Here is a 13782-nt window from a genome sequence, read left to right as displayed (position 1 = left end):
TCACTCAGCTGTGTTTAACCCTGGTTCATCAAGATTTATTGTTCCCTCAAGTAGAGAATTTAAACTATGTTTTCTATATCCCTGGAAAGCTCCCTTCTGTTCATTAGCGCCTCTACTCACGGAGTGCCACTATAAATAACAAATGTTAGTGAGTCTACTGATTCAAATAATCATATTGGATGGGGATGGATGGTAATGATTCCTGCCACATTCTTGGACATGCTTCTGAAACTGCATAGCTCGATTAGGTGTAGTACACAGATGTCCAAATATCTTCTGAAACCCCCAAACTGGGCTGTGATATCCAAATTTGCTCCTGACCTAAAAGCTATCCTGCCTCAAGTACACAAAGTAGACTGTCTAGAGCCAATTCAAGTATTTTTATGTGTACAGTATTATAATGCACCGTGTACACTCATCTCTTTTCAAATACAAGGAAACAGGCTTAAAGCCTAAGAAAACAGATAAAAAGAAAAACCTCTGGAATAATTATTTGCCTGTGCTGAAAATCTGCTGAGATTTCATTCCATTTCCCTGTTTATGACACTAAGTAGTCTCGATGTTATCTTTTCAATTTCTTATTTTATCATTTTGCTATGCTACAAGGAGGGAAAAAATCGAGAACTGCAAGCTTGAATAGTGTAGAATAAATTCACTCTTAGTTTTCCAAATCCCAGTCTTTAGATTTTTTTAACACCTATGGCAAATATGGTCAAGCTTATAGGGTCAGGAAGTAGATTTTCTTTTATTTCTCTGGTACATGGAGTTAGACAATATCAGGAGACAAAAAAGCATGATAAAAACTCTTTCCCCCATGGAAACAAAGACCATCACCATTACAAACAAAGTCTTTTGAAGACATCATGACAAACTATTGTAATAGAAAGACTATGCTACTAACTAGACAGTTATAGTCTCTCAAAGAAAGAAGCATACATTAGTTATCCTCCAGGAAGTAAAATCATCTAGGACATTTCATAGACTTCTCATAGTTTTTCTGTTTAGTTAAAACAATTTTGCTTAAAAAAAGTTGTTGGCTTTTTTTTTTTTAAAGTGAAAGATTACCATGCCAAGGATAAGGGCCAAACTACTTCATAGTGCATGCTGAAAGGGAATAGATTGATTAGCCCAGTATCTTCCAAAATCCAAATATTCTTTCCTGAAATTACTTAAACTGCAGCTTCCCATCTTGGATATATAACTTCCCTCTCCATAAGAAAAGAGGATTTGCAGACCAACCTGCTCACACCATTCCAGATCATTCAGTGGAAGCCTGGCTATCATCTTTCCTCCTGCCATTCAAGCAAGAGCTGCATTTGACTCCTGTATTTCCTTCCTTTATCACTCATGATCTCCAGGTTTGAGCCACCAAAAAGCCTTCTGAGGATTCAGATTATTTTGCTGGGTGATTGATGCAGATACTGCCTTAGGCATGTATAGTGGAAATAAACAACACTCATCTATTTTTTGAATGCAACAAGATACTGGATTTATCAAACAACTCACAGGCATAAGCACTAATTCTGATACAACTGAACTGCCAATTTCCCTTTAGAGTATTCAAAAACTTGAAAGTAAATCTTCCAAGTGTTCCCACTCTAACAAAAGGGAGAAGTTAAAGATACACTTGTTTTCTCTGCATGTTTGTACCTTTGCAGAGGATTGGCTATAAAGAAAAAGTCACTCAGAAACATAACTTCAGTATTTCTATACAACATTTCTGTTCTGTTTCAGCAACTACTTAGGAAAAAAAATGAAACAAAATTCACCCAAAGGAGGAAAAAATCCCAGAACATTAATAGAACACATTCACTTACATGGCAAAAATAGATGACTTAAGAAAAGTGCTTGAAGAATTTAATGAAAAATGTTCTGTGCTTTCTCTAAATCTTTTGAATTATGACTGACTAAACAATGTTGCATCAACCAGACATCAGTGGAGTCACAGAACAGACTCAGGTCAGGAATCATACTCTGTTAGGATCTCAGATTTTGTCCCCAGTGAAGTCTTAAACCAGAGAAAACTAATTTTTAATGTCTAGCTGATGAAAATTTTCTACCTAATATTTCACTTGTGGTTTATTTGTGGTTTCTTTATGAAAGATAATCCCTTTAAGAAATATATATGTGTATCTATCTAGCTATTTTTAAAAGCCCACAATATAAAGAGCTTTATAGCTGTTGTTCAGTATATCTCCTACTCAGATCAAAATTCTAAAAAACTCTGAAGAAGAAGGCAAGTTTAGATACTACTTGTTCTTAACATTCAGAAAACCGAAGTGAAACAGACAGGTAAATTTACACCTAAAATCTTGTTTAACAAATATGGAAGAGACTTGAAAAGTGCTCTGAGAAGTGACAGAGTCTCTTTGCTATACCTATAAACTTGGTAATTGTCTTTGAATGGGAAGTTCTAAAATATGAAAAATCTAAAATATGAAAGACAAATATGGGTAAATTGCTGGTAATTTACTGCTTTGCAGATTTAAGATTTTCCACAGATAAATTTTCAGCCGAGTGATTTGAATATATAACGTGCCTGCTGTAGCTTTTGGAAATCCGGTTACCTACCTAGGCAATTATGAAGCTGACATTTATGGTATGTGCAATTATGGAATATACAATGTCACTGCTTTCAAATGTCACCTCTTTGCTACTGTTCTTATCTTGCAGAAAGTGTCCTCGCCCCCCCTTGAGAGCTGTGATCCTATTCAACTAATACCAATGAACACTGGCAAAATATTTACAAAAGCAATTAGCTCTTCCAAGTGTCTAATGTGACATCTTCAAAGGGTCACATGATAAGGTCCACCTTGTCTCAGGGCAGTACTTAAAATTTTTACTCTGAAAAAGCTTGGTTTCTCCTTTTGTCTATATTATGTTCAGATATAATGCTATATGATAAGACACAGGGTGAAGGATATGCATGGAACCTCACTCATGAGAGTTGATAAGGGAAATCTCACAATAATAAAATAGAGACATTTTTGTAGGATTACAATTCCTTCTCACCTTTCTAAATACAGGTTGCCAGTGTGTTTAGCTTATACCAAGGGCAAGATAGCATATTTTTTCTGTCTAGATCAGTATTTTCACAGTAATAATATGCAATTACTACTAATTTGAAGTACCCTTTTCCACTCTTGACAGTCTCCAACCATTTTTCAGCATTTGGCACTTTAAAATAAATAATTAAATAAATGAGTGGTTTATACCTCTCCATGTCAGTCTTTATTTTAAAGAACCTTTTGTTAGAACAGGCTGCCCCCCAAAAAAATCTCATTTTTCGTTCTAAACTCTTCTTGCTGGCTGCCATCCTTTCTGAGTTGGAAATTTTCTTCCTTCTAACATTAAATTACGAGTGTGAGAGACTGCTAAAAACTCCACATCAAAATTAATCTTTTTCCTAGATATTTTGGAATGAAAATTCTTCAGGGATATTTTCGTGATGGTATGTGTTTGCAACTGCAGCAATGCAGAAATAGTTCTAATAAAAGAAAAAAAAAAGTGTAAATTCACTTTTCTTGTCTGGATATTATTTTTTCTTTCCACACATGCAAAATTGACTTTTATGGTCAGTTCCTTTGAACTCTGCTGTATGCTCTAGGAAAAAACTATTATAAACAGTGTAGATGGTTCCAGGGGAATTATTTCTGTTAGAATAAGCAGCAATTTTACTTGACCTATGAAGTCAATATTGAAGTGAAGGTTTGGTCTTAAAATGGCAACATCTGAGAACCATTTTATAATAGAAATCCTATTAAATGTTTTCCTTTCATAACAGTGCCTACAGGTATTTTCATGTCTTCTACTAAGAAAACTTGTCTGTTGAGTAAAACTTCACAAAGCTTAACAAAAATTTTCTCCACCAGAGGTACCGATGTTTTGTGATCACACGGCTAAAAATGTACAAATCCTTGAAAGCAGTATCTACTGTGAAGGACTGCTAATGCTGAAGAGGGTGCCTTTACTGCTAACGTGTTCTGGGGAAAAAGTTACCTCATGGGTAGCTTCTTCACTGTTAGGTACTTCCTAATGTTCACTACATACTGTTGAGGAAAAGACAGCCACATACACAGACTTAAGGAAAAATTAGGTTGAAATGCCAATCATAGCTTGCTGTCACATACAATGATGAAATAAAAATGACCTCTATGTGGTCACACAGTTTCAAGAATTAAGATGAGCTTGAGCTCACTGTCAGCTTCACTTGTCAAAAATAAGGCAGCAGAGACATTAATATGAATATCAGATGACAGTTCTGTTATAAATATGAGATGAAAAGAACTGAACACACATGAAAAAAGGGGTTTCTTTATGCTTAATTGGGACAGAATGACTTTACTACATAAGGGTTTTATTTAACAGAAGTCTTTAAAATGCTTCAGATTAGATGTGACATGAAAATCATTCTATTGTGTATAGATTTGCTGAACAAACAGCTATAACAATTACAACCATCTCTTACCATGGAAGTTTGATCTCAATATAAAAACAAGACTTTTTTGTCACCTTTAGAAATGTAGTCCACAATGCAATTACTGATTGTGACAGAAAGATTTCTTTCAACCTCTGCAGTCTCAAAAGAAATCTATATTTTTTTGCTTGCATTTTTTTATACCTTTTCTTTACTCACAGCATTTTTAATATGATCAGCTTGTAAAGATAAAGTCTTTTTGCTGCATTTGAGGTATGTGTTTATATGCAATCAAAGCTGCATCTCAAATCTGTATTCATACAATTCAGGTAGCATTAGCTTGGCTAATGCTACAGCAAATAAATGTGTAGCCATAGCAGCAGAGAACTTGATGCAGGCTGCAAAACCTGACCAAAAACTTAGTGAATAATGCAGCCTTCTGTGCTGCAGTGGGCTCTGCCCTGCTTTGGATATGCTGCTCCATGTATCTGGACTTCAGTGGCTTGAAGTAAACATACAAGGTGCAAATATGCCTTGACTCTTGTTGTAAATAACTGAAAAACTTAGATCAGCCATATCTATTAGCTGCTTGAAATAATCTTCTAATGTGCAAAATCCTGATTGCTGAAAATTAAGTGCTTTCTTCTGCTTCCTAAATAAAATAAAAGAGCTCCTCTGTTAGATGCTATTGAATTCTAAACACACCACTAAAACTATACCAATGCTTTGCTTGTGTCAAACAGTGCTCTGAATTAGAATTACAGCAAAAGCATGTACCACAATATTTACTGCAGTCCATGGTCCTTTGCAGTTAAAGCAAACTGTAACATTAACATATAGTTTTGCACATAGGTGTAATTCAGTAGGTAATTTAAAAATAAAAAAACATTATGAATGGGAATGAAATATACCAATCGTATCTATATCCACTAAAATCTAGTGTATATTACTTGCATTCTTAATGCATTAAAACACTTCCACAACTTAGCAGTTCTTAATGTACATTACTTCTGTTAGTTATGCAGCAGGAATTTTTCTCCACAAGAAATATTGTGACTTGAGGGGCCTTGTCACAAGCATTAAAAATACAGCTGGTAATTCTGGTCACAGAAATAGAGCAGATTTAAACTTGACAAAGCCTACATATCACAGAATCACAAAGTTGGAAGAGCCTTTCAGGATCACTGAGTTCAACCCATGCCCTAACACCTCAACTAAACCACAGCACCAAGTGCCACATCTAATCTTTTTTTAAACACATGTTTTTTTAAACACATATCATGTTAGAAAGAGGCAATCTGTTCAATAACAGAAGAATACAGTAGGATTGAAAATAAAATAACACACATTCTGCTACCATGGAATGTGGCATGAGAACGAGCACTCTTTTTTTAATTAGAAGTACCAGCTGAACACTACCAGAGCTTTCAGGGAAGCTCAACAGATCATGAAGAGAAAAATGGCCCACGCATTAGCTAGCATTTCACTAAATTTATTATTGCGCTTTTTTTTTTTCTTAAGCAGTCTATTTAGTTAAAAGAAACAATTCCAGTGCTCAGTTCTAGACCTGAGCAGCATTGTCTTGCTTCTCTGTATTACTTTGTTTTACAGGGTTTGGCTAAGCCTGAAAAGTAAATGCTAGTTTGATACCTTGTGTAGCATCATACTGAGGGTGACACTGGCAATGATTACAAAAATTTCCTTCCCGCTTCCATTTATATGACAGCTATGGAGAAAGTGTGCATTCAGGCTGTATTTCTCTCCCTTGTCATGCCCCATGAGACATGGAATCAGTTTCCTGTCCTGTGTTTGTGTGGGATAGAGTTAATTCCTTCCTAGTAGCTGATATAGTGCTCTGTTTTGAATTGAGTCGATGAAGGATGTTGATAACACACCAGTTGTTGCTCAGCAGTGCCTACCCTAAGTCAAGAATTTTCAGGTTCTTGTGCTCTGGGATGCTCACATGCTGTGCATGTGCTCTGCTGAGTGGGCAGAGGCACAATAAACTGGGGGGGAGCATAGCTGGGACAGCTGGCCTGAACTGGCCAAAGGGATTCCCCATACCATATGGCACCAGGCTCACCATGCAAACTGAGAAAGTTGGTCAGGAAATGTTGATTGCTAGGAAGAGACTGGCTCAGCATTGGCTCACAGTGGTGAGCAGTTATATTGTGCATCACTTTTTCTCTTGTGTTTCATTCCTCTCCCTCCCTCTACTTTTTACTCCTCCTCCTCCTCCCTATTATTATTATTATTATTATTATTGTTGTTGTTGTTGTTATTATTATTATTACTATTATTATTATTAACCTATTTCAATTATTGCACTGCTCTTTCCTCAAGCCATGAGCTTTACCTTTTTCCATCACACCAGGGAAGACAGAGTGTGTGGCTGCGAGGCACTTAATTGCCAGCTTGGGGTTATAACACTATTTATGCTTGGATATGATTTGGTTTCCACTTTTGTAAGAGAAATACCTTTATGATTAAAGATGAAGCTAGATTTTTTTTAATTTGGTTGGTTGTGTTTTGAAACAGAAGAGATTAGTTAGAACTTGATGGCACCTGCTCAACAGAGATTACTCCACTTTAAAGGATTCAGGATAGTCATTTCATGTCATGGCTTGTAATTGTTTTTGACTGTATAATAAATCCTAGGTATGAATCTGCAGTGTGCATTAATAGAATATATCTACTATAAGTGAACCTGTCAGTCTCAGCAGAATAAACAGTAACCAAACCAGTAACCAGTCAACCCAAACAGCCAAAACCAGTACAGAAGCAAACATGGAAAGTGCTTGAATTGCTGCATAAGGACTTTCAGCAATCTCCACACATTTTAGTCTTACAGCAAGACAGTGGGTTTTTTCCCATGATATAAAATTTGGCATCCATTTTAAGTTTTAGGCTGGGAAAAAAAATAGCAAATTAGGAACAACCAAGCCAATATTTCTGTCTAACAACATATCCCAGTTTCTGGGGATATAAGAAGTGAAGCTGAAGTGAGCTGAAGTCACAGACTTCTTGCTTGTATGCTATATAAGTAATAGACCATTATATAGTGCATTTATCACTTATTATACACATATAGATAGAAAGAACAGGCTATTGAGCACATACTTATGTGTCAGATATAAAGTGCAAGGAAAAAATGATACATAGATACATACATACAAAGATACATATACATGACATTATACATTGTTGAACCCAGAAAATTAAAGAAACTTTATCCTTATAAATATATCCTGTCTTGACTAACTACATTAACTTTATTAAGGTTATTATTATTATCCAAAATTGACTTTGACACTCAGAGTTTACCATTCAATCTAGACAGTATGTAACCCTCAATGACCATATAATTTTACTAAAAAGGAAAAAAAGGCTTTGAACTCATCATAATCTACAACAGGTTTGGTGCTCTATGTGGCTCAAGATAGTAATATGTAACACACAGACATTGTGACAAGTGTCAACAAATCAAAAACATGCTAATGAATTCTTTAAAATGAAGCTCAGATCTGTTTCTGAGCCAACAAGACAAGTGAAAGAAACACTGAATTCATTTTAAAATGTCTTAGAATGAGACTGTCTCAAAATGTTCTATGGAAAAACTGACTTTGGTAAAAACAACAAAAGATCCAAGAGTTTACTTTTACTCTTCTCTCCAAATTAGATGTTTGAACTTCAAATTTTAGCATCAAATGATATCCATCTGATGTACAAATCCATCCATGATTTAGACTACGATTTTTCAGCATTAAAATTTTGGTGAGTGTGAGTGTTTGTTTTTGTTGTTTTGTTTTTTAATCTGAAGCATGGCCATAATGTTTGACCAAAGGTAGGTAAATTTGAAAACTGGAAGCTGCAAGTCTGTCTACAAACAGCTACCTAGAAGGTGCTGATAAGAAGCAGTATTCAATATGAATGCTCTTACAAACAGAACTACTTACAGGAAAAATTCAGATGTGCTCTATAGTCATTACTTAAATATCAATATGTTATGTGCTGGACAAGTACCTGTCAAATAGAATTGATTTCTCTTTGATTCAATTTCTGTAATTATCGACAAACTGTCCTTTCAGCTCTATTTTCCTCAATTTTGTTTTTATATGCCAAATTCAACAGGTTTGGAGCATTTTTTGCTACACTCACTTAGAAAAATAAACGCACATGAAGTAAAATTAATATAATCAATTTTATGACATCTGCTTCATAAAACCCGCATTGTATTTAAATATCAAAAAATAGTCCAATCTGCTTAAAAACTAAGAAAGAAGATCTTTTTCCCCCCATTATTCAACTTTCTCTTTAACAGAAAGACTACAGATATAAACTTTTTCATGAGACCACTAGTCATGAGCAACTGAGTCACTCTGGACTCCTCAAGCTTAATTGAAACACAGCCAACATAGTAATATTCTGCCGACTGACTATCTAACAAAGCTAACAGGCACTCACACCTGCACTGTCATTTGCAAGAACAAGTCCTACTGATTACAGTCAGATAGTTCAGCAGTTTACAAATAAACATTTACTATAACTTTGTTAAGTTAACACTCCTGTTGAGTTAATACTGATAAACAATAGCTTAAACCATTCCAGCTATAGCACCAAGAAAACCAAGACAAAGAAACACAGAATGAATGCCAAAAGTTCTCAGATTCAGTATAATAGGACTTAGTAACTAACACTTGAAACATTAAATAATCTCTGCAATTCCATAAACCCTAAAACACTTGCATAATGATTCTTAAGGATTATAAAACTACTACAATTTAAAAACATAATCAAAATTTAAAATAAATAAAAATCCCACTAAAGATAGAAGAGCTTTGCAGAGGAATCAGTAAGTATAGTCTCACGATGTAATATTCAGATCATTTTTAAAAAGCAAGTTCCAATATGGTTTAGTACTCTACTGATATATAAAACTGAAAAAAAAAATCACAGCAGTCTTGAAAGCACAGATCAACTACATAAGCTAAGCTAAGAAGTGCATGCAATTCATGAATATGGTTCATTACCATGGTTACAAGCTTTCAGCACAGGCCGCTGTGTGGTTGGACTGAGATTTTGTGGTGTGTCTGCAAAAGCAAAGAAACAATGGAAATAAAACACCTGTTTGAATGCTAACAGAGTATTACAACATTACAAAGCAGAAGTTTAGGAATTTAAAAATTACAAGTTAGGTATTTCTTGGAATAAATGACAGTTATATACCAGAGAAATAATTTGACTCAGACTCACTTATGGAGCAATACAACTGTCACTTCCCCCATACAACTATAACCCCTAAAAAGTTAAAGTACATTTGGCTGTACTGAAAAGCCTTGTCATAATGATCTGGCTAGAATAAGTTCAGTACATTAATTTCCAGTCTTACTGACATAAGCAACAGACCCTGAAAACTCATTGTACAAACGAATTAAATCTTACAGCATCTAAATTCTAGAGCACTGGACCCATGATGCTTTTAACCTTCTCTGGAGAATAAAATCTAAAATATAATATTCACCTTTGGACCTTGGTGTCCTTTTCCTTCGGTCTCGAAAAGCCGCACCTGACTGCAAGGCCTCCAACAGGCTATCCATCACTCCAGTCTCCTCACCTTCTGTAAAGGAAAAAGAAGGAACACTCTTGTTACCATAGCAATATCAAAGCATAAAGAATAACATCAACAAAAACCAATAATAATGGATACCAATATTATTATTAAAACAATTAATTTCAAACTTCGACCAGTACTTTAATATTTACGAATTGCTCTCTCTCAATTAACTGCAACAGATTTGGTTTTCTAGAGATTGAGCTAGACCAAATTCTATTCCACCCATTTCACATTCCTCTTTCTCTATACAGGGAGTCAAGCATAGTTTTAAGTGAAATGTCATTTAACTCATATTTTCATTTTAGTAGCCTTCTACAACTGCAAATAATCAGTCTCATGTCAGCTTTTGAGAGCTGTCCTTTATATGATTTGTTACATTTGACAAAAGACTATTCAGTTATTGTGATAAAAAGTTAAAATTGTTTCTCAGCAGGGAGCGGAGTGAACAGTATTGGACTGGATAGGATATAGTGATATCCATACATAGCTTTAATCAAAAGCCATTTTCCATTCACATTTAATAACCTCTGGTCAATATTAAATAATTGATGTAGTTCAGGAAAATTCTACTGGTCTAATTATATGCTTCTAATGCCTAATAATACACACAGGTGCATCATAACCCCCAAAAGAATTATGAATGTTACTCTAAGATGGTAACCAAATGCAGGTATTAAACACTCTCCTTTTACTTCCTTTAATAAACACATCAGAAAGTGTTATATTTTTTAACCTTGTTACCTCATTCCATGTATGCATGGGAGGACAAAAAACAGAACCCAGGGATTAACTATACACCATGGAGGAATAAAGAATTCCATGATAGAAATCTCATTATACCCCACTAGGCAAAACTTCCTAGGTCAACACACATCTTGGATAGAGTCAGCAGTTATTGCTAATAGTGAATATGCAGAGCAGGATCTAAACCACCTGGTGCATATAAAAAGATGCCAAGTACAGGGGGACAACCAGTGCCCTGGTCCTGCTGGACACATTACTGCTGACACAAACCAGGGTGGCCTTCTTGGCCACCTGAGCACATAATGGCTCACTTTCAGCTGCTGTCAATCAACACCCCCAGGGCCTTTTCCGCTGGGCAGCTTTCCAGCCACTCTACCCCCAGCCTGCTGCGCTGCAGGGGATTACTGTGACACACGTCCCAGACCCATCAGTTGCCCTTGCCGGACCTCATACATCGGGCTCACTGATCCAGCTTGTTCAGATTCCTCTGCAGAGCCTTTCTGTCCTCCAGCAACTCAACACTTGTTATCCAGGTTGGCGTCATCTGCAGACTGACTGAGGGTGCACTCAATTCCCTCATGCAGATTACTGACAAAGATACTAAACAGGACAGGGGCCAACACTGAGCCCTGTGGAGGGCTAACTCATGGCCAGCCATCAGCTGGAGGTAACTCTACTCACCACCACTCTTTGGGCTCAGCCATCCAGCCAGCTTTTTATCCAGGAAACAGTAACCCTTAGTTCTTCTCTTTTCTCTATACTCTGTACTACCAGACTAGTTTTCAACCTTAGACAAAAGTGCTACACACAAAACCAAATAAGTGAAAATTAGCAAAGAAACCATAATTTTGCCTAACATTTATATTTATGGCAGGTATAGAATAAACATGAAGACTGAAATATAGAATGGTTTTTTTTCATTTTTCTTTGTGTTTGCTATAACATGCTTAATTTATTACACTGAAGCTTGTTCTTATGACTAATGGACTATCACAACTATTAGTATGGCTTGGAATACACCTTATAAAAAAATCAGTCACAAAGACTGTCTTTGGCTTCCTATTTGTTTGTTCAGGTTTGGATTTTGTTTGTCCTTTTTTGGTTTTGGTTTTGGTTTGGTTTGGGGTTGGTTTCTTTGTGGTTACTTTTTTTTCTTGTGGGTTTGGTAGGGGGTTTTTGTTATTTGTTTAACTTTATCTGATGTCATACAATTCTCTAAAATACTAATGTCTAGAATGAATATAGTCAGTGAATAGTTTCAAATCAACATGATGCCTGAAAACATTTTGAGCCAAGCCATTAGTTACATTAACAAACATGAATGCTGGAGGAAAGCTGATAAGCATTTTGGGTAATGGCAATTCAAACAATACTGAATAGTATCGCAGTCACCAAAATGATACCATTAATGTCTATGAAAAAGAGTTCATAAGTTTTATTTTAGGAAGTAGGAATAACAGAAGAAAAATTTCAATGCTATTTCAGCATGTCATCTGTTTCCTCTTAAGCCTGTCCAAGACTACTACAGATTTCATAGTAATTTCAAAAACGTAACAATTTTCAGTATGAAAAAACCCTGCTTACTATAAAAAGGCTAATCAAATATTTTTTTTAAAAAGAAGATTTAAAATAATGAAACAAATATTTCAAACCCACAACTTCTTGTAGTAAAGCTGTAACATTTACGTGCACTATTTGTTTTTCACACTTATCTGAAATATTCTGGTAGTCACAAAGTGGATTATAGATTAGTGCTTCCATTGACATGCGAAACAGTATTAGAAGAATAAATTGTAGAAGACTGAAACTTGAATGAAACAGCTTCTCTAACAGTTGCTCTGTATGCATGGATGTATTGAAACAAGCTAACCACTGCAAATAAAAGCATATACTTAACAATCTTTGTACCCAAAACATGTAGAAAGCCTGTTTTCAAACTTGTACAACTTCAGTAGACTCCAAACTCCAGTTTCTGATACCCATATCAGCAGCTGACTGTGACAACTTTTGCTAAGTTATGCAGGTAACTATCAGTACCCACACTATTAATAATGTTGTCCAAGTGCCTATGATGGGAAGATTAAGAAATGAGAGTCTACCATGCGGTATGTGAGAAATCTTTTAAATTACCTTGAGAGAGCTGTACACAACATCACTACCATGCCAGTACAAGAGTCACAAATACTCGTGCTCGATATTTACACTTCCTAAGGGGCCTTTAAATCAGCTTTCACAAGCTGCTGCAGATGACTGGCACCAGTCCGAACCAGCTTCCTAATTAGTCATGTGTATCAATCTTTTGACATCATAGAACTAGGAATTCTGGTTGGCTTGATAGCTACACAGTCCACAGTAATTCCTTTGAGAAATATACCCTTTTATGATTTAAATTATCTCTTTTCCCTCAATTGCAGAATAGAAGATTTAAACACTTTTTAATATCATACCTAATTAAAACTCATACAACTGTCTTTTAAATACCACCTAAAGGAGAAGTAAACTTCCCAAAGTAGCCGGTAAGTCTTGCCCTTGACATTTCAGTGCCAAGTCAGATATAAACTACCTAATTTCATAATTACATCTTTAAAAATGTTAAGAATATTAAAGACCCTTCTCTTCTAGTGAAGTGAGTATCATTAGCTTTACATGTACACCTATAATGTCTTATAATGATAGCAACAGATACTGCAGTTAGTAGTGGCGCCTGCATTTCATTTGTACTTATAAAGAACAAATTATATATACCATAATTCCAGGAGCAGTAGTCCCGTGACATGACAGAATCACAAATATTAGCAATGTGGTTTTATAAAAAGTGATGTAACAAGTTTATTTTGGATGAAAAATGTTTTATTTTTACAGTTCCCCTGAACCTCTCCAATATAAAATAAACCACAGAACACCAGGACTCCAAAAGTTCATTTACCAGGAGAAAACATAATAATATGCCTGTTTCCTTTTTCATAGAATCAAGCTTTATTCAGCTACTCTTCTCACAAAGGAAAAT

At 35.4% G+C, this 13782-nt stretch overlaps 1 protein-coding gene across 1 annotated transcript in view; it reads right to left on the bottom strand.

Moving 5' to 3' along the window:
• Window positions 1-13782, bottom strand: part of DIAPH3 (diaphanous related formin 3) — a 203656-nt gene that overhangs the window by 46142 nt on the left and 143732 nt on the right. Inside the window, exons 26-27 of the mRNA XM_039716686.1 lie at window positions 9939-10034; window positions 9448-9507 (exon numbers count right to left, since the gene is read on the bottom strand). Of these exons, the coding sequence (XP_039572620.1) occupies window positions 9448-9507; window positions 9939-10034 (156 nt within the window). The remainder of the gene's footprint in view (window positions 1-9447; window positions 9508-9938; window positions 10035-13782) is intronic.

The sequence above is a fragment of the Passer montanus genome, unplaced genomic scaffold, assembly GCF_014805655.1.
Source record: "Passer montanus isolate IOZ18808 unplaced genomic scaffold, ASM1480565v1 scaffold36, whole genome shotgun sequence".
In the NCBI taxonomy this organism is placed as follows: Eukaryota; Metazoa; Chordata; class Aves; order Passeriformes; family Passeridae; genus Passer; species Passer montanus.
Note: the sequence above shows the minus strand (reverse complement) of the source record. Positions and strands in the feature narration are given on the sequence as shown.